The sequence below is a fragment of the Pristiophorus japonicus genome, chromosome 9 (genome assembly GCF_044704955.1).
Source record: "Pristiophorus japonicus isolate sPriJap1 chromosome 9, sPriJap1.hap1, whole genome shotgun sequence".
Classification (NCBI taxonomy): domain Eukaryota; kingdom Metazoa; phylum Chordata; class Chondrichthyes; family Pristiophoridae; genus Pristiophorus; species Pristiophorus japonicus.
This window is the reverse complement of record NC_091985.1, coordinates 100,645,815-100,667,959: the sequence shown is the minus strand read 5'-3', so window position 1 is coordinate 100,667,959 and position 22,145 is coordinate 100,645,815. Positions and strand designations below refer to the sequence as shown.

General features: G+C 44.2%; 1 protein-coding gene across 8 annotated transcripts in view; it reads right to left on the bottom strand.

Moving 5' to 3' along the window:
* The window catches only part of sanbr (SANT and BTB domain regulator of CSR), a 163,910-nt gene extending 146,960 nt beyond the window's left edge, over positions 1-16,950 (bottom strand). For 3 of the 8 annotated variants that reach the window (XM_070889628.1, XM_070889633.1, XM_070889634.1), the window contains exons 1-2: positions 16,772-16,950; positions 6,517-6,682 (exon numbers count right to left, since the gene is read on the bottom strand). In XM_070889628.1, coding sequence (XP_070745729.1) covers positions 6,517-6,666 — 150 coding nt within the window. In that variant the 5' untranslated portion in view covers positions 6,667-6,682; positions 16,772-16,950. Of the gene's footprint in view, positions 1-6,516; positions 6,683-12,538; positions 12,627-16,483; positions 16,727-16,771 lie in introns of those variants that run through there. The other 5 variants (XM_070889629.1, XM_070889630.1, XM_070889631.1 and 2 more) reach the window with 5 other exon arrangements.
* Positions 16,951-22,145: the final 5,195 nt, after the last annotated feature.

Genomic DNA, 22,145 nt, shown 5'->3' with positions numbered 1-22,145 from the left:
GGGGAGGTGGGGGGGAAGAAAGGAGGAGGGAAAGATAGACGATCTTACGGCTTGTAACACGGGGAGGGAGAGAGAGGTCGCAAGACGCTTGTGTGTGGCCCATCCATACATTGGGGAACGAGAGAACTGCGAACCTGTGCTGCCTGCTTTCCTACCGTTTTGAGCTTCTTTGAAAGTTTAACTTTAGGTATGGGGGCAATACTGACAATGCCACACGTTGTGCGAGCCTTCTGCATCATGGTACTACGTAGGAAATAATTGATCAGAGCTCATCGTATCAGGAACATCAGAGCCCGTAGGGTGCTGGTCAGGAGGCCTTACCCACCTTGGGTATATCGAGACACACATTCATACCTGCACCTGAGTGATACAGACTGTGTCAGAAGGCTGCGTTTTCACAAAGAAGTTGTCCATGAGATGAGAGTTGGTGAAACCAGTCCTGCAGCCGAGAAGCGCCAGGAGGATTGCTTTGTCAGTTGAAGTGAAGTAAAGCTGCACTTTCATTCTGTGCCTCTGGATCATTTCAAGCTACAACTGGGAATGTGGCCACCATCTCTCAGCATGCAACACATGTCTCCATTCAGCAGGTCACGGCTGCACTGTATGCATGAATTCATCAGGTTCCCCCATGGCTGTCCAAGCAATCCATGACAGGGCTGTGGGTTTCTCAAGGATTGCTGGCTGCCTAAAGGTACAGGGCTGCGTTGATTGTACCCATATCGCCTTGTGAGCACCTTTGCAGGATTCTGAGATGTACAGAAATAGAAAAGGCTTCCACTCCATTAATGTGCAGCTTGTGTGCAACGACATGCATTGCATGTCTTGTAAGTCGATGCAAGATACCCTGGCAGCACTCATGATGTGTTACAGTGTTATATCTGCCATGTTTGAGCAGCATCAAGGGCAGAGCTGACTACTGGGAGACAAAGGATACGGCCTCGCCACCTGGCTCATGACCCCCCCCATGCATAAACTGAGCGTCAATACAACATGTTGCACATTATGATGCGCAGCATCATTGAGAGGACCATTCCGGAGGCTACTTGCTGAACTCTCCTGAGACTGTCGGTCAGTTCAATGTTGTGTGCTGCATAACTTAGGCATCATGAGGCAACTGCACCTGGTAGTGGAAGACCCAGCTGCAGGGGGGGGGGGAAAGAGAAAGAGAGAGGGGGGGGGGGAAAGAGAAAGGGAGAGCGGAGGGGAGCGAGGAAGGGGAGGGGAGCGAGGAAGAGGAGGAGAGCGAAGAAGAGGAGGAGAGCGAGGAAGAGGAGGACGGAGGAGGGAGGAGCAGAAGGAGAAGGAGAGAGGAGGAGAAGAAAGGAGGAGGAGGGGGAGGAGGGAGGAAGGAGAGGAGGAGGAGAAAAGAGGAGAAAAAAGGAGGCGGGAGGAGGAAAAAGTAGGAGAAAGGAGGAGGATGACATGCTTGAGGCCGGAGCACGATGCCCTTTAATGATTGCATGAGCCTTGCGCCAGCAGCTCATCCGTGAATGCTTTACTGATGCCTGAGGGCTCAGCGACAACTATTCCACAGGGACATGTTTATTATTTGGAGCTGTTCCGTAATATTGTGTTGTGTTAATGGAAATGATTCAGTTTTAATGTAAAATATATTTTATTCAAAAGTTTACAATGTACTTAACTTTAATAAAATTATTCTTGTATCAAACTTTACTTTAATATCACTCTAAGATCACTTATAAACTTGTAAATTTATATTAACGTACAAAAAACTATTAATTTGAGAACAGTTACAACAACAACAGCAGCAAAGAAAGGCTGCATCCAAGCAGGCGGTGGTGCAGTGTTTTTGAGCTTGGTACCAAGCTTATTCCTTCTAATATCTCGGGTACTGCGCACCTCGAGGGTGGGGGGCGTCAGCGTCAGGCTGCAAGTTGGAGGGCCCAGCTTGGGGCTCTTCAGAGGCTGGTGTGGGGATTGCAGTGGGAGTGGCAGTTGATTCTGTCAATGGGTGCGGGGTCTGGGCATGTTCCTTTATTGCAGCAGCTAACTCACAGATGCTGTCCCTCATGCACCTCAACAGCGTCTCAGCGGTCTGTAACATTCCCTCCCTAATGGCCAGTACGACCTCTGACATTCCCTCACTCATGGCCACTATTCCCTCACTGATGGTCCTGGCGAGTGTTGTTACTTCTCCCAACAGTCCCACTACCTCACCACTCACCCCACTGATAGTTTCCAGGAGTGATCGGGTAAAGTCAATGCTCTCCGCACTCAATGACATCATCTGAACCATATCTGTTACAACCTGCATCTCAGGAGAGCATGGTCAAGCTCTCCTTCCCCTCCTCTCCATGGGTCTGGCTCGCACCACACCACTGGAACCTGCAGCCTGGGACAGTGGGGCCCTGGGTGTGCCTCGCTGCACCCCACGACTGGGACCCACAACCTCGGAAGATGTGAAACCATGAAATGTCCCATCAACACTCAAACCACTAGTCACGCAAGGGGCTGGCACCTCCATGAGCAGCACCTCCTCCATATTCAGTACAACAGTGGGGGCTTCATCCATCCCTTCCCACTCCCCCCTTCCCTCCCCATGGTCTGGAGGGTTGGATTGCAAGATGTTCTCCTCTTCAGGATCTTCTTCTGCATCGTCAGGGTTGGCCTCCAGTTCTGCAAAATATAACCGAACAGACAAATGGTGAGTAGCAGAGGAGGGGCAGGGTGGGTGGCATGAGTAGGCTCACACAACGCAGGCCAGGCAGCGGGTTGATTTGAAGGGCCACGATGAATTTGCAGGACTTACCCTCTCCCTCGAGTGTGGGCCCAGCTTGTGCAGTACTGATTGTTTTTCTCCAGGCAGGACCCATCAAAGCAGCAACCCTCTCTTCCAAGGGTGTCAGTGGGTGCAGATTTGCCAGGCCTCCTGCTGTTCGAGTTCTTTCCCTTTTGTTGTGTACCACTTTCCTTTGCAAAGATGAAAATGGAACTTTTTAAAGAGAGGGCGTCTTTCTGCTAGGTGGGACATATACAGCTGGTCACAGTTACAATTGCATTGAATAAATGAAAATATTATTTACACTAACTACTTGACCAAGGTCCTGCCATTTCTTTTTACACTGGTTTCCAGAGCTTGTGGTGTTCACCATTGCGCAGTAATCTTCTTCAACTTGGTTCCAACGTTTCTTCATTTCTTTTGGTGGAACTTTTATGTGATCTTTGCTGGTATCCCGCTCCTGCCATCTGTTCTCAATCACAGTAACTAGTGCCTCCACTTCTTCCAGCAAAAAATTCTTGGTCCTTGGTCCGCGTTGCATCTTGTATTGCTCCAGCTGTGATTTTTCCTATGCTCTCACACAGCACTCCTCACATACACACACACATCTGTCTCTTTAAAAATGGCCGATTACCAAATCCGAGCTGTACTGAGCATGCGCGTCCATTGGGACGACGTCAAAAACGTAACTTTTTTTCCCGCGCTTGCGCAGCAGGTGCGGCTTAGTTTTTTGGCGCAGACAACAGGCTCCACACCCCCTCCCCCCCTCAAGGGAATACAAGCCAAGTTTTTGCAACCTGTCCTCATAATTTAAATCTCTATCATTCTGGTGAATCGATATCCAAGGCAAATATATCCTTCCTGAAGTGCAGTGTCCAAATCTGAATGCAGTACTCCAGATGGAGTAGAATGTCAACTTAATATTTCCAAAATAATGATAAATCTAAAGCACTTTTGCAATTATAAAAATGAAAATTATTGTTGGGTGTTGAGTGAAAAATATTTTCAGGAGCATCAAGATCAACATTGTGCAAACCCACCTTTTTTTTAAAAAATTGGTAAGGTATGGAGTTATTTCCCATCTGAAGGATAGGTTGTAATTAGAAAACTCGTTTTGGATTATTCTTTGAACAATTATTTAAATTACATCTTTGTCTAAAAAGTTTTCATTAAAAAAGGATATGAAAATAAACTATTTTACACCATTAATTGTCAAAAATACATTCAACTTAAATCAAACCTATCTATTGAGAAATCAATTTTAATGGATTATTTAGCAGAATCAAGTAAAAACGTTCATTAATAAATAAATGACTTAAATGAAAATGATGCCAGGAACCTGAAGACAAATTTCTATATTTGCTCTGATTTAATGTTAGGAAGCCAGATTGCTTGATGGCATTTCTGTGAAACCAATCGTACAGGCTACAAACCTGAGACCAACTAATAATTACATAGGATATACGGCACAGAAACGAGCCATTCGACCCAACCAGTCCATGCCAGCATTTATGCTCCACTCGAGCCTTCAGCTGTCTTTCCTCATTAACTATCAGCCTAACACTTTTTTCCCCCATTCTCCCTCACATGCCTATCTAGCCTTCCCCTAAATGCATCTATACTTTTTACCTCAACCACTCTCTGTGGCAGCGAGTTCCACATTCTCTGCACCCTCTGAATTCCCTATTTGATTCCTTGGTGACTAGCTTATATTGATGGTCTCTAGTTATGCTCGTCCCTACAAGCAGAAATACTCTCCCTGTAGCTACTCTATCAAAACCTTTCATAATTCTAAAGACCTCAATTAGGTCACCCCTCAGCCTTCTTTTTTTCCAAGCGTAAAGGGACCTGTTCATCCTTTCCCGATAGATATATACCCTCGCATTTCTGATAACATCCTTGTAAATCTTCTGTGCACCCTTTCCAGTGCCTCTATATCCTTTTTATAATATGGTGACCAGAAGTGTGGTCTATAACCAAGGTTTGATACAAGTTTAGCATAACTTCACTACTTTTCAATTCTATACCTCTAGAAATAAACCCAAGTGCTTGGTTTGCTTTTTTGTTAACCTCTGTCGCTGCATTTAGTGATTTATGAATTTGTTCTCAGAGATCCCTTTGCTCCTCTACCCCACCCAGATTTTCAGCCTCCAAATAGTAAGCGACATCCCTACTCTTTCTACCAAAATGTAATACCTCACATTTATCTGTACTGAATTTAATTTGCCAATTATATGCCCACTCTGCAAGTTTATTAATATGTCTTCCTGTAATTTGTTGCAGTCCTCCTCAGTATTGACAATCACCCCCCACAATTTGGTTTCATCCGCAAATTTAGAAATTGTGTTTTTGATTCCAAAGTCTATATCGTTAATATAAATTGAGAGTGACAGTGATCCCAGCACTAATCCTTGTGGAATACCACTACCCACCTTCTGCCACTGTGATTAGCTACCCTTGACCCCTATTCTCTGCTTTCTGTCTTGAAGCCAGCGAGTTATCCATTCTGCTACTTGTCCCTTAACCCCACATTCTCTGGTCTTACTCATTAGTTTATTATGTAGTTCCTTATCAAAGGTCTTTTGAAAATCTAGATAAATTAAATCTACTGCATTACCCTTGTCTGTTCTTTCTGTTACCTCTTCAAAAAAATTCAATGAGGTTGGTCAAGCATGACTTTCCTGTTTGAAATCCATACTGATTATTCATTATCATATTTTTGACTTCTAGATGTTCATCTATTTTATCGTTTTGTAGGGATTCCATTATTTATCCTACCACCGATGTTAAGCCGACTGGTCTATAGTTCCCTGGATATGTTTTATTTCCCTTCTTAAATATAAGTATTATGTTAGCTATCCATCAGTCCTCTGACACTACACCATTTTCTAATGAATTATTAAATATGTCTAGTAATGCCTCTTATCTATTCCCTAGATTCTTTTAAAATTTGCGCGGATGTAATCCATCCAGACCAGGGGTTTTATCCTCTGAGTTTTATTAATTTATTTTAAAAATCTCCTCTTATTTTTATGCAGTTACACTGTACTTCATTACAATTCTCCAATGTCATGTTCACCTGCTCTATCTCCCTGATAAATACTGAAGCAAAGTAATTATTTAATATTTCTGCCATCTCATGTTCCCAGCACTCCGCTCCACTTCCACTCTGACCTCTGTCTTCGGCCTCCTCCACTGTTCCAACGAAGCTCAACGCAAGCTCAAGGAACACCACCTCATCTTTCGATTAGGCACTTCTGGACTCAACATTTTCAACAATTTTAGACCATAACCTCTGCCCCTATTTTTTCAGATGGCAGCTGTTGATGATTGTGCCATTCCCATTTACACCTCTTCTACTCATCTTTTGTCCCATTACCATCTCCTTTTGTTTTGTATAATCATATATTGTCATTTAATCACTCCTGCTGTCTCGCCTATCTGACACCTCCCCTTCTGTTCTTTCTTACCCCCCCACCCTTTCCCTGCCCCTGCACTTGCCTAAAATCTTTTACATTTCTAACTTTTTCCAGTTCTGACAAAAAGTCATCGACTTGAAATATTAACTCATTTGCTCTCTCCACAGATGCTGCCTGACCTGCTGAGTATTTCCAGCATTTTCTGTTTTATTTCAGGTTTCCAGTATCCGCAGTATTTTGCTTTTCAATCAATTGGGCTCATTAATTAGATAAGTTTCAATGTAATATTATTTACTCTTGATTGTAAAAGTAGAAATTTGTTTAAACCTCAAAAGGCAAAACAGTAATTTACAGTACCTGCTTGGCTGTGACTCCTGGTATGAGTCTAGCTACACTTTCCCAGTTGATAGGCTGGTCTACCCCTAACAAAGAGCGGAGAATCATATCCAGCACCAATCCTTGGTTCTCATAAAGAAATGGGACACTTATTGAACACGTGTGACTCATCTTGTTTTCTACTAGACTGAGAAAAAGTAGCAATTTAGTTAAAAATGTTAACAATTACTCAAAGTAGTATCACTAGTTATTGCAGGCAGCCCCAGTAGAACATTTTGGATTTAAACTTTTCGTTAATTTAGCGTAGCCAGTTACAAGTATATTGTTAAAATACCTGTTGAAGGCCTGCAAAAAGGTATGTTAAAGTTTTTTTTAAATTCTTTTTCAGCAGTTAATTCAGTTTTTATAATTGTCTGGATTCCGGAACATTTTCTGGATTCCTGACGATCCTGCCATGGATCGGCCCGCTGTCTGGATTCCGGACGCTCAACCTGTATACACAATTCTATGGCCCAGTGGTGGGAAAGCTACCCATTCCCAGATGCTGGTTGTGCTACTTAATGCAGACATTAGTTGATTCACAAGGAACGGTCAATTTCCTTTCTATTTTTGCTGTTGACTAACCTTCTTCCTTACTGGGCAGCTGAGATAGGGAACTCACCACATGTACAACTCAAATTTACTCTCCATTAATACATCGTATAGCATGTTGGTGAACCATCATTTAATTCTTTAAACTAATACCTATCCATTCTGGTTTCCCACAGTACTGTGGTTGCCTGAATGTTATCTGTTCATTCGTTGCTGATATCATCCAACAAAGTGTCCAGATTGACATTGCTGGTAAACTGTGCAATTATGATCAACTACGAAGCAAACATAAGATTGCTAACCTTTCTATCTAGTCTGCGTTGTTCGGTGACTGGAATATCAGTATCTGGACAATAAACCTGAAAGCACTGGAGTTTTAAATTATGATCTAAAGTTCAAAACCCATCTTCAGGATGACAATTTTCAATTATATGCAACTTATTTGTAGCAAACTTCATAATTTTTTTTTTTAATTACAAATATTCAGATACTTTCAATATATTAACAGCACAATTACCCTCCTACCATTGTTTGTTTTGTGTGACTAGATCATTAAACATTCAGACTTTTCTTGTAGCCACAGTCCTTTATATTTCCATTGGCCACGTACACACAGAACTCCAAAATATGTTTAATAACTATAGACATTTAATGCACAGGAGGCCATTCATTCTATTGCGTCTGTGGTAGCTCAAAAACAACTTGCATTTATATAGCGCCTTAAACGTAGGAAAACATCTCAAGGCGTTTCACAGGAACGTTATCAAACAGAATTTCACACCAAGCCACAAAAGGAGATATATGAGCAGATGATCAAAGAGGTAGGTTTTAAGCAGCGTTTTAAAGGAGGAAAAGAGAGGTAGAGAGGCAGAGGGGTTTAGGGAGGGAATTCTTTACTAGAGAAATCCACAACTAATCCCACTTCTTTGCTCTCTTCCCAAAGCCTTCCATCTTCCTCTGTTTCAAATAATTATCCACTTTTCCCTATAACAATTCAAAAATCGGTGCCTCAACTACCCCCTGTAGCAAAGCATTCTACTCTCACAACTCTAAAGAAATTTCTCCTGATTGCTCTCCTCATTCTTACTGACAATTTAAAATTGACTCCCAAACCACCTTCATAATTTTATAAACCACTTCAATCTCCTCTTGGCCTTCTCTGCTCCAGTAGAAATAGTTCACATATCAGAGAGGGTTGATGAAGATAGTACAGTAGATGTTGTATATATGGACTTTCAAAAGGCATTTGATAAAGTACCACATACAGACTTCATTGGAAAATAGAAGCACATGGTATTAAAGGGAAGGTATTAACTTAGGTATATAATTAGCTGAAAGATAGGAGGCAGAGAGTAGTGGTGAAAGGATGCTTTTCTGACTGGAGGCAAGTATGCAGGGGGTTTCTCAGGAGTTGGCATTAGAGCCATTGCTTTTCTTGTTATATATAAATGGCCTGGACTTGGGTATATTAAGTACGAAGATTGCGGATGATACAAAGCTTGGCAACGCAGTGAGCAGGATAATAGCAGACGTCAGGAGGACATACACAGACTGGTTAAATTGGCAGACACATGGCAGATGCAATTTAATGCAAGTAAGAAGTGATGCACTTTTGTTGAAACAACATGGACAGGCAGTATAATCTAAATGGTACTATTTTAAGGGGATGCAAGAGCAGAGGGGCTTCGGGTGCTTTTCACAAATCCTTGAAGATGGCAAGGCACATTGATAAGGCAGCTAAGAAGCATATAGGGGCATTCAATACAAAAAACAAGTCATGCTAAACCTTAACAAATCAGTGCTTAAGCCTCAGCTGGAATATTGTCTACAATTCTGGGTACCACGCTTCAGAAAGGATGGGAAGGGTACAGAGGAGGTTTTTCAGGATAATACCAAGGATGAGGGACTTCAGTTATGTGGAGAAGCAGGGATTGTTCTCCTTAGAGCAGAGAAGGTTAAGGGGAGAAGACCTAATAGAGGTAATCAAAATGAGGAGGGGTTTTGATAGAGCAAGTAAGGAGAACCTGCAAGTGGGTTGATAACCAGGTCAATCATTTAAAAAGAATGCAAAAGAACTAAAGGGGAAATGAGAAATTATTACACATAACTTAGTGGTTATAGATCTGGAACGCACTACCTGAAAAAGATGGTGGAATCAGATTCCATAGGAACTTTTAAAATGCAATTGGACATGTATTTGAGGAGAACTAATTTGCAATCATAACCAAAACCTTGTTCCATCAGAGACACAAGTAGAGGGCCTCATGGCAACACCCTCGCTCCAATCACTGGCATGTGCTAGACTACGTCATCGTCCAACCAAGGCACAGCAAGGACGTTTGCATCACCCGCGCCATGACAGAAGCCAACAACTGCTGGACGAACCACCGCCTAATCCGCTCTCTCATTTTCATCAATGTAGCCCCAAAACAGCAGCGGCAGCAACAGAAATGATGCCACAGGAAAATCAACGCTGGAGCACGCATAGATCCTGCTATGAAAGCCCTATTCAGCCAGCGCCTCACAGCCAACCTGATGACTCCCCGTGATCCAGAGACACAGAGTATCCACAGCGCCTGGTCTGCCCTCAAGGCCTCCTTAATTAGCACCTGTGAAGAGACGCTTGGTCACTCGACCAGAAAACATCAAGACTGGTTCGACGAAAACCACCAGGCTATCCGGAACTAATAAGCCGCAAGGGCAAGGCATTCTTGAACTGGAAACAGCAACACAACTCGAGCAAGAAAGCAGCTCTATAGACGTCTGAAGGCTGAGCTCAGACATAAAACTCGCGACCTAAAGAACAGATGGTGGGTGGAGAAAGCACAGGAGATCCAGCAGTTAGTCGACAACCACGACATGCGTGGATTATTTAGCGCAGTCAAGACCACTTACACCCCAAGCACCAAGAGTCCTACCCCACTGTGGGCCAAGAATGGAGAGGTACTCATCAAGGACAGAGAGGCAGTCAGTGCCCGCTGGAAGGAGCTCTTCGAAGATCTCTTTAACCCTTACTGTCTTCAACGTTAGTGTCCTCAACTCCATCCCGCAGCATGCTACCTGCCACCACCTCAGCACAAGCCCTGCCCGGCATGAGGTTGAAAAGGCCATCCACAACTGCATAACAATAAGGCCTCAGGAGCAGATGGAATCCCAGCCGAAGCACTAAAGCATGGCGGAGAAGCACTATTGATACAAATCCATGAACTCATTTCTCTTATTTGGAAGGAGGAGAGCATGCCAGAGGATTTCAGAGATGCCATAATTGTGACCATCTTCAAGAAAGGCGACATCCGATTGCGGTAATTCCATACTGTCTGTCAAAGGGAAAGTCATCACAAGAATCTACCTCAATCGCCTGCTCTCAGTGTCTGAAGAGCTCCTCCTAGAGCCGTAAATGCGGATTCCGCCCACTAAGGGGCCCAATGGGCATGGTCTTCACCACACATCAAATTCAAGAGAAATGCAGGGAACAGCACCAACCCTTGTACATGGCCTTCTTTGACCTCCCAAAGGTCTTCGACACTGTCAACCGTGAGGGATTATGGAGTGTCTTCCTCAAATTCGGCTGCCCTCAAAAGTTTGTCACCATCCTCCGCCTGCTCCACGATGAATTGCAAGCGTGATCCTGACCACAGACCCAATTCCCGTACAGACCAGGGTCAAGCAAGGCTGTGTCATCGCACCAATGCTCTTCTCGATCTTCTTTGCTGCAATGCTCCATCTCGCCCTCAATAAGCTTCTCGCTGGAGTGGAGCTAATCTACAGGACAAACAGGAAATTGTTCAACCTCCATCGCCTCCAGTCCAGATCCAAGGTCGTCCCATCCTTTGTCATTGAATTACAGTATGCAGACGACGCTTGCGTTTGCACACACTCGGAGGTCGAACTCCAAACCATCGTCAACACCTTCACCGAAGCGTACGAGTATATGGGCCATACACTAAACATCTGAGAGACTAAGGTCGTCTACCAACCTGCTCCCGCTACGCAGCACTGCTCCCCAATTATCAAAATCCACGATGAGGCCTTGGACAACGTGGACCATTTTCCATACCTCGGGAGCCTACTGTCAACAAGGACAGACATCGATGACCAAGTCCAACACCACCTTTAGTGTACCAGTGCAGCCTTCGGTCACCTGAGGAAGTGTGTTTGAATACCAGGACCTCAAACCCAGCACCAAGCTCATGGTCTACAGAGCAGTAGTGATACCCGCCCTCCTATATGCTTCAGAGACATGGCATATGTACAGCAGGCACCTCAAAGCACTGAAGAACCACCAATGCTGCCTCCAAAGATCCTGCAAATCCATTGGCAGGATAGGCGCACCAACGTCCCTGTTCTCTCTCAGGCCAACATCCCCAGCATCAAAGCATTGACCACGCTCGATCAGCTCCGATGGACGGGCCACATCGTCTGCATCCGATACCAGACTCCCAAAACAAGAGCTCCGGCATGGCAAACCATTCCCAGGTGGGTAGAGGAAATGCTTTAAGGGCACCCTCAAAGCCTCCTTGAAAAAGTGCACCATCCCCACCGACACCTGGGAATCCCTGGCCCAAGACTGCTCAAAGTGGAGGAGAAGCATCCGGGAAAGCACCAAATACCAAGTCTCTTCGCCGGGAGCAAGCAGAAGCCAAGCATAAACAGCGGAAGGAGCGCATGACAACCCAAGCACCCCACCCATCCGTCCCTTCAACCACCGTCTGCCCCACCTGTGACAGAGACTGTAGGTCCTGCATCGGACTCATAAGTCACCTGAGAACTCCTTTTAGTGCAGAAGCAAGTCATCCTCCACTCCAAGGGACTGCCTAAGAAGAAGAGGATACTTGGCTTTGTAAAAAGGGGCATTCAATACAAAAAACAAGACATGCTAAACCTTTACAAATCAGTGCTTAGGCCTCAGCTGGAGTATTGTCTACAATTCTGGGTACCACACTTCAGGAAGGATGGAAAGGGTACAGAGGAGGTTTTTCAGGATGATATCAGGGATGAGGGATTTCAGTTATGTGGAGAAGGAGTTGTTCTCCTTAGAGCAGAAAAGGTTAAGGGAAGAAGACCTAATAGAGGTAATCAAAATGATGAGGGGCTTTGGGGTTTTGATAGAGCAAGTAAGGAGAACATGCTTCGTCTGGCAAGTGGGTTGATAACCAGAAGTCAATCCTTTTTTTTTAAATGCAAAAGAACTAAAGGGGAAATGAGAAATCATTACACATAACTTAGTGGTTATAGATCTGGAACGCACAACCTGAAAGGGTGATGGAATCTGATTCCATGGGAACTTTTAAAATGCAATTGGACATGTATTTGAAGAGAACTAATTTGCAGGGTTATGGGGAGAAAGCTTGGGTGCGGGATTAAATTGGACAGCTCTTTCAAAAAAGATGGCACAGGCATGGTGGGCCGAATGGCCCTCTTCCGTGCTGTAAGATTCTATCTCGAGTCTTACCTTATAACTATAGTTTCCCTCCCTGGCATCATCCTGGCCATTCTTTCTATATTCTCTATGGCTTCAATGTCCTTTCTCCAATAGATCCCTAAAACAACATATGATCTAACAATTGCTTAACTATCATTGCCTCTTTACTCTTACAGTCTCTACCTCTATTTATAAAATGCAAAACTACTATGATGTTAAATTATCAATAGAAAATCTAATAAATTATTATAGCTTAAGTATTGGTTAAAAGGTATGATTCTAAATTTTAGCATACTGTATGACATATTATATACTAATCACTGGACTAGGAATCCAGAAGCCTGGACAAATAATAGAGAACACAAGTTAAAATCCCACTTTTTGAGAAATTGAATTCAGTTTAAAAATCTGGAAATAAAAAGCTGCGATCTGTAAAAGTGACCAAGAAGCTGTCAGATCCTCATTAAACCCCCAATTGCTTCACTAAAGTCCTTAAAGGAAGGAAACCTACTGTCCTTCTCTGGTCTGGTTTATATGTGACTCCAATCCCACACCAACGTGGTTGACTCTTAACTGCTGTCTGGCATGGCCTGGTCAGCCACAGTATTGTATCAGGGGAACTAGGGATGGGCAATAAATGCTGGCCACATCGAGAGAATAAATTACAAAATATATTATCTTCAGTGTACTTTCACACTACGTTATTACAGGTAGTTTCATGCATTGTAATTTTGTTGCAACCAGGGTCAAGTCATAATAAAAATTGGATCAGGTGAATTTTGTGTTGTTCTCAGAACCAGGAAACTGTATTTTCCCTTATTCGAGGACCACACAAACTATGATCCCATTTTAAACTCGTGTCCTGGCCGACAAAGAGCCACACGGTCCTCGGTCAGCAGCCCTGAAGGTTACATATAAACCGATGGCAAACAGATAAAGAACATCCTACCCAATCAGTCCGCCCCACACAACTGCGATACTCCATGTATTGCAACATTTTACACTCCACCCCACCCGGAGCCATACGATCTCCTGGGAGGCAAAAAAATACAAAAACCCAAGCCAATTGGGGGGAAAAATCTGGGAAAATTCCTCTCTGACCCATCCAGACGATCGAAACTCGTCTAGGAGACCACTCTGGCCGTATTAGATTCCCTGCAGTACTTACCATCGTATCTGCGCGGGCCAACAAGAGGTTATCCAGTCTAATCCCACTTACCAGCTCTAGGTCCATAACCCTGCAGGTTACAGCACTTCAATTGCCCATCCAAGCACCTTTTAAATGTGGTGAAGGTTTCTGCCTCTACCACCTTTCCAGACAGTGACTTCCAGACCCCAACAACCCTCTGCGTGAAGAAGCTTCCCCTCTAAACCTTCCAGCAACCCATGCCACCTCGTAACTGACCCCTCCACCAAGGGAAATAGGCCCTTGCTATTCACTATATCCAGGCCCTTCAAAATGTTATACACCTCAAGGAGGTCTCCCCTCAGCTTCCTCTGTTCCAAGGAGAACAAACCCAGCCTATCCAATCTGTCCTCATAGCCAAGATTCTCCATTCCAAGCGGCATCCTCATAAATCTCCTCTGCACTCTCTCCAGTGTATTCACGTCCTTCCTATAATAGGGCAACCAGAACTGCATTCAGTATTCCAGCTGTGGCCTAACCAGTGTATTATACAATTTAAGCATAACCTTCCTGCTCTTGTATTCTACGCCTCGGCCAATAAAGGCAAGCATTCCGTATGCCTTCTTAACCACCTTATCCACCTGGCCTGCTACTTTCAGGGTTCTGTGAACATGCACACCAAGGTCCCTTTGTTCATCTGCACTTCTAAGTGGCCTACCATTTAATGTGTATACCCTTTCCTTATTAGCCCTCCCCAAGTGCATTAACTCACACTTATCCAAATTAAATTCCATTTGCCACTGTTCTGCCCACCTAACTAGTAGATTGATATCCTCCTGCAGCCCATGACTTTCCTCTTCATTATCAACCACAGAGTCAATTTTAGTGTCATCTGCAAACTTCTTAATCATACTCCCTATATTCAAATCTAGATCATTGATGTATACCACAAAAAGCAAGGGACCCAGTACTGAGCCCTGCAGAATCCCACTGGAAACATTCTTCCAGTCACAAAAACATCCATCAACCATTATCCTTTGCTTCCTACCTCTAAGCCAATTTTGGATCCAACTTGCCACTTTGCCCTGGGTCCCATGGACTTTTACCTTCGTGACCAGTCTGCCATGTGGGACCTTATCAAATACTTTGCTAAAGTCCATATACACTACATCGTACACACTACCCTCATCCACCCTCCTGGTTACCTCCTCGAAAAATTCAATCAGGTTAGTCAAACACAATCTTCCTTTAACAAATCCGTGCTGACTGTCCCCGATTAATCCTTGCCTTTCTAAAATGTAGATTTATCCTGTCCTTCAGGATTTTTTCCAATAATTTTACCACCACTGAGGTTAGGCTGACAGGCCTGTAATTACTCGGCCTATCCCTTTCTCCCTTCTTAAACAAGGGTACCACATTAGCAGTTCTCCAGCACCATGCCCGACTTGAAAGAGGATTGGAAAATGAGGATCAAGGCCTCTGCTATTTCCTCTTTTGCTTCGCTCAACAGCCTGGGATGCACTTCATCCGAGCGGGGAAGTTATCCATTTTCAAAGCTGCTAAACCCCTTAATACCTCCTCTCTCACCATAAAGGACATAAAAAATAGGAACAGGAGTAGGCCATACAGCCCCTCGAGAATGCTCCGCCATTCAATAAGATCGTGGCTGATCTGATCATGGACTCAGCTCCACTTCCCGCCTGCTCTCTACAACCCCTTGTCCCCTTATCGATTAAGAAACCATATATTTGTCTTAAATGTATTCAATGTTCCAGCTTCCACAGCTCTCTGAGGCAGCGAGTTCCACAGATTTACTACCCTCCGAGAAGAAATTTCTCCTCATCTCTGTTTTAAATGGGCAGCCCCTTATTCCAAGATCGTGCCCTCTAGTTCGAGTCTCCCCCATCATTGGAAACATCCTCTCTGCATCCACCCTGTCAAGACCCCTCATAATCTTGTATGTTTCGATAAGATCCCCTCTCATTCTTCTGAATTCCAATGAGTAAAGGCCCAACCTACTCAACCTTTCCTCATAAGTCAACTCCCTCATCCCCAGAATCAACCTAGTGAACCTTCTCTGAACTGCCTCCAAAGCAAGTATAACCTTTCTTAAATATGGAAACCAAAACTGCATGCAGTATTCCAGGTGTGGCCTCACCAATACCTTATATAGCTATAGTAAGACTTCCCTACTTTTATACTCCATCCCCTTTGCAATAAAGGCCAAGATACCCTTGGCCTTCCTGATCACTTGCTGTACCTGCATACTATCCTTTTGTTTCATGTACAAGTACCCCCAGGTCCTGCTGTACTGCGACACTTTGCAATCTTTCTCCATTTAAATAATAACTTGCTCTTTGATTATTTCATCCAGAATGTCACATTCTTCCTCGATAGCAGCATCTGCATTGCCCCTTTCCTTTGTGAAAACAGACGCAAAGTATTCATTAAGAACCATGCCCACATCTTCCGCCTCCACACACACATTACCCTCATGGTCTCTAATAGACCCTACCCTTTCTTTAGTTATTCTCTTACTCTTAATATACTTATAGAACATGTTTGGGTTTTCCTTGATTTTACTTGCCAAGAATTTGTCATGCTCTCTCTTAGCATTCCTAATATCCTTTTTAATTTCATCTCTGAACTTTCGATATTCCTCCAGAGATTCTACAGTATTTATTTAACCGTCGGTATTTAGAAGTATTTTACATAAATATGCATTGTTAAAGTGACCTTAAAATACACAATTTGCACAAGTTTATGATATATACACGTATATTTTGGAGTTCTACAAATATATGGGCAATGAAAGCATAAAACGATACCGTTATCATGTTTGCACTAACCCGAGCTGCGGCCGGTAGACTAGAACTGGACACTCGACTGGCGGGACCTCACAGGGGCGCCGACAACCTGTCAATAAGATTTAAACCAAAAGTCTGGATTGCTGCGGTTTTACTGGGACTCGTTGCTTAGGGCGGGCGGGCGGCAGTGTGGAATTGGGCTAGTGAGCTGTTCATCCTAATTCACTCACAACTATTTGTTCAGTGCAGCCAGTATTTGGCCAAGGGACATCATGCCCTTCACCTCGGCAAACAGTGACTTAAAGCAGCGGCTAAAGGGAAACCACTCACTGGATTTCTCTCCCTGCTCTTCCTGTTCGTACTGCAGGAGATAGGCCGGCTACACCACGCCGCCACACTGTGCTCCTCTAAAGTCGCAGTGTCGCTTCTATGATCAATTTTTAAAAGAGCCGCATCCTCCTCGTGCTGCTAGCCAATTCCAGCCATCACCCTACAACAACCATGACTCCCAGCTGGGGAGCAGCGACAGGAGGGGCAAACTCGCTGACAACCAATCAACGGGCTCGTTCATTCTGGCCACGCAGGAGACGGCGTGCGAGGGGGATGGCGGTTGTCCAATCGGCGCGCAGGAAGCGAGCGGGTGTTTCGGAGGCGGTTTGCGTGTCGCAGTGTTTAGGTTCCCCGCCCCAACTCTGCACGCTTTGCGGGCCGGAGCCGCAGTGCAGCAAGGCCGGCGTCCTCGTAACCAGGCAACCGCACTGTTGTTCGCCTGGGAGAGAAACTCCAATTGCTAGTTTTATTTAAACGGGGCAAAAGTCTACCTTCCAGGTAAAATGAAACTTATTTGTAGAAAGTTCCCCAAATATACACCTGGTCAGTCAGTATTTGCAAGAGGAAACCGGTAATCGCTTTTGAGACCCTTCAGTGGAACTCTTAACTCGGTTTGAGGGAGGGTCTCAAGCGGAATATTAAAGGACGCGTTTTGTGTCCTATGGTTGTCACCAGTGATTCCGAATGTTAACCCCCCTTTGAAACATTGTGCATTTCCAGCATCTTACGTTTTTATTTCTAATTTCCAACATGCGCTTTTTCTTTTTTATATATTCAAATTCTTATAACTTTTGATTGTCATGCTGTAAGAATAACCGAATATCGTTATGACATTAAAGCCGCGCCGCTTTGCTCCTACCCGTTTTTTTACACTTTCTATTTCACATTTTGTCCGCACCCAGTTTGCGATGTACGCGGCGGGCACTGTGCGCACACCCGTCTAATGGCGAGGGACACAGGCAAGGACTTGCCTCAATTTCATTTACATTACGTGCGCACCACACACGCATTTTGGTGTTGCATTTATTACTGAAAACAAGATTAATTTGGTGAATATGTAGCACCGGGGCATAATCCATGTCAATATTTGTTTGGAAGAAGGAAATGGAAGAACATATTTTTCCCCCTCTGAAGAGGTTTGAACTTTTTACTATGGTCAAGTTAATCGTTTAAAGAACATTTAGATAAACTTGTGGTTTGGATTTGTAGTTGCATAGCGAAACATATGAGCAACTTAACACTGGTCAGTGAAACTAAACTTTGAATCAAAGTCAGACATATTTTGGTGCATATCAGTTAGCCTTTTCAGTGCACATAAAGAAAGAACTTAAGTATAATGTCTGTAGCGCCACACTGTGGATGTATTGTGTTACTGCACCAGAGTGTTTAATAAACAGGTCACCAAACAACAAGTAGGCTTCCACAGACTTCTAGAGAGTTCCAGAAGCTGCTCCATCTTAAAGACTCGTGTGTAGTGTGTGCTCTGTGAATCTATCACAGATGGCAACGAATATGGGATATTTTGGATAATATAAAGCTGAAAATTTTGTTGGTGAAGAATTCAGCCAGCTGACAGAAAGACTTTGAGAGCGTCTCTGTTTTGATTACAGCTACAAATTTGAGGTAAATTGTGAGCACATTGTTGAACTGCCAGAGTCAAATTGGCTGCACCTATGGGAGTGATGGGGCATTTAGGGGAATATAAACACGACCGGGAAAGGTTCAAAGCATATGTGGATCGGTTAGAAATATATTTCACTGCAAATAACATAATCGAAGTGTCCCAGAGAATGCAGACCAGAACCGGGCAGTGTTGGAACGAAAAAGAGCAATTTTCTTAACTCAAGCTGGGCCTGAGTTGTATGAAATGGAGATAAATTTGCTGGTGCCTTCTGAGCCAAAGGACACAACGCTTAAGGAGATTTTAACTAAGCTGGAACAGCACTACAACCCCGTACCCTTGGAAATTGTTGAAAGCTATCGTTTCGGTATACAAAATCAGAAGGCCGATGAAAATATCAATGAGTACATTGTAGCATTAAAAAAGCTACCCACTGTAATTTCGGAAACTTTTAGAACCAAGCATTGTGGGACCATTTTGTTTGTGGGATGAAAAATGATGCGATCAGAAGAAAGTTATTGACAACGCCTGACTTGACTTTTGATATAGCTTGTCAGACAGCTAGGTCGATGAGCATAGCCGACCAATATTCCCGAGAATTTCATACTATTTTCAGTTGTTAGACAACCAAAGTGAATTGCCTGCAGGTTCAAAGTAAAAGGCGGTGGTGGCCCAAAGTCTCAGAAACTGGAAATTGTAACAGAGCGTTGGAAGTCCTGCTATCAGTGCTTGGGACAACACATTGCTCAAAGTTGTCCATATGTGAAGGCAGAGTGTTTCTTCTGCAGGAAAACTGGGCATCTTGTGAAGGCATGCCGACTGAAGGGTAAACCAGCTTTCAAAGCTGTGAGTAGAAATCCCCAGAGACTACATAGCATGGAAGAACTACAACAGGACGAGGAGATGTTAGAGTTAAATGTCATCAGAAGCACGAAAAGTATCATAATCCACATAGATGTTGCGGGATTCAAGATACCCATGGAAATCGACATGGGTACATCCACGTGTGTAGTACCAGAGTCACTGGCCCCAAGTTTCCACATGATTTGCTCCTGATTTTTAGGAGCAACTGGTGTAGAACGGAGTATCTTAGAAATCGGAATTCTTCACATTTAGTTTGCTCCAGTTCTAGTCAGGTAGAACAGTTTCACTTTGGAACAGAATTTTTTTTTCAAAAGGGGGCGTGTCAGGCCACTTACGCCTGATTTCAAAGTTTTGTGAGTGAAAACTTACTCCAAACTAACTTAGAATGGAGTAAGTGAAGATTTTTGTACGCTCAAAAAAACCTTGTCTACACTTTAGAAAATCAGGCGTAGGTTACAAATTAGACGTAGGGAACGAGGTGGGGGAGGGAGGGGGGAAGGGAAGTCATTAAATTCTACAATCAATCCTTAGTTATACTTATACAAATATTATACAAATAAATCCAACCTGAATAAAAATTTATAAGCAAAGAAAAGATTAAATAAACCATGTTCCTACCTGTGTGAAAGTGCTTCAGGCAGGCCTTTCATGTTGGAGACAGGCAGCGGTGTGGCGTCACTGTCTCGACGGCAGCGGCAGCGGCAGCAAAGCTTCGAGCTGAGCTGCAGTGCTTGAGGCAGACCTTCATTCTCTTCGTGGCTGGCCGCGAAGAAGCAGCACCGGACGGACCCGAGGCCATTCGGCTGTGAGGTATCAGCGGCATCAGTGGCTGGCCGGCAGCTGAAGAATCAGCGGACCGATGTGAGGCCATTCGGCCATGAGATATCAGCGGCATCAGTGGCTGGCCAGCAGCTGAAGAATCACCGGACCGATCTGTGGCCATTCGGCCATGAGATAGCAGCGGCGTCAGTGGCTGGCCGGCAGCCGAAGAATCAACGCAGGACACACGCAGCTCATTAAGGTTCTTCAGGCTTTTGGGCAACGCTTTAGGGGCGGTGTCAGTGGCTGGCCGGCAGCCAAAGATACAGCAGCAGCCTTCGAGCTGTGAGGGGGACTGAGGCCATTTGGATAGGGAGAGGCAGCCACATCGACAGTTTTATATTTAAATTTGCAGAATGGGTGCTGCATTGTCAACACCACATATTATGCAATGGCTTGCCATCAATTCACTGCATAGGAGAGAATTGATTCGAGCTCACCGCACCAGGAACGTCGTAGCCCGTAGGTTGATGGGCAGGAGACCTTACCCACGTCGACAATATCGAACCAGGCGCTCGTACCTGGACATGAGCAAGGCTGATTGTGTGAAAAGGCTGCGTTTTCGCAGAGAAGTTGTCACTGAGATCTGTGATATGGTGAGAGCAGATTTGCAGCCCAGAAGCAGAAGGACAACTGCCTTGTCTGTTGCAGTGAAGGTAACAGCTGCACTTTCTTTCTATGCCTCGGGATCGTTTCAGGCTACAACTGGAGATGTCTGTGCCATCTCTCAACGTGCAATACATGTCTGCGTTTACCAGGTCACGGCTGCACTTTATGCGCGAAGGAATGACTTCATCAATTTCCCAATGACCGCACAAGCGATCCATGCGAGGGCTGTGGGCTTCTTCAGGATTGCCGGCTTCCCAAAGGTACAGGGCTGCATTGAGTGTACCCACATAGCCTTGCGAGCACCCGTGGAGGAATCTGAGCAGTACCGAAATAGGAAAGGTTTCCACTCTATCAATGTGCAGCTCATGTGTGACGACAAGCAGCGCATCATGTCATTCGATGCGAGATACCCTGGCAGCACCCACGATGCGTTCATCCTACACGACAGCGTTCTATCTGACATGTTTGAGGAGCAGCCAGAAGGGCAGAGCTGGCTACTGGGAGACAAAGGGTACGGCCTGACCACCTGGCTCATGACGCCCATATGCGTGACACGGACAGAAGCTGACCGTCAATACAACATGGCGCACATTGCGACGCGCAGCATCATTGAGAGGACCATTGGCATATTGAAACAGCGATTCCGATGCCTGCACCATTCCGGAGGACAGTTGCAATACTCTCCTCAGATTGTCGGTCACTTCACTGTTGTGTGCTGCATGCTTCATAACTTAGCCATCATGAGGCAGCAGGAGCTGGTAGTGGAACCCGAAGACCGACGTGAGGGTCCAGTGCATGATGATAGTATTACGGAAGACCAGGATGTGAATGATAATGACAATCAGGAAAGCATGCAAGTGCCTGATGCCGGAGCACAAGGTCGGAGGAGGGCCTTCCATCGTGCCCCTTTAACGATTGCTCGAGACTTGCGCCAGCAGCTCATCCGTGAACGCTTCAACTACTGATGCCTGAGGGCTCTGCGACCACTTTTGCATATGGACATGTTTATTCTTTGCAGTTGTTCCTACGTTGTGTTGTGTTAATGGAACATGAAACAGTTTTAATGAAAAAATATTTTATTGAAAAGTTGCCGTCACTCTAATAAAATATTTGTTGTATCAAACTATACTTTTTAATATGACTCTTGAAGATCACTTAAAAACTTGTAAAGTTACAAAACACTTTCTATGTGAAAAATTTTACACTCTAAGATCACTTACACTTCAAGATTACTTTTTAGATGCAAAATTAAATAATTTACAGAATGTGAGAGCATTTACACTATAAGATCACTTGAAAACCCTGAGATCACTTATATGTTGTAAAGTTACAAAACTTACAAAACAGTTTAATTGTGAAAAATCTTACAATCTGAAGAACACTTAAACTTCAGGATCACTTTTTAGGTGCAAAATTAAATAAGATACAAAAAAATGTGCGAGCATTTACACTATCAGATCA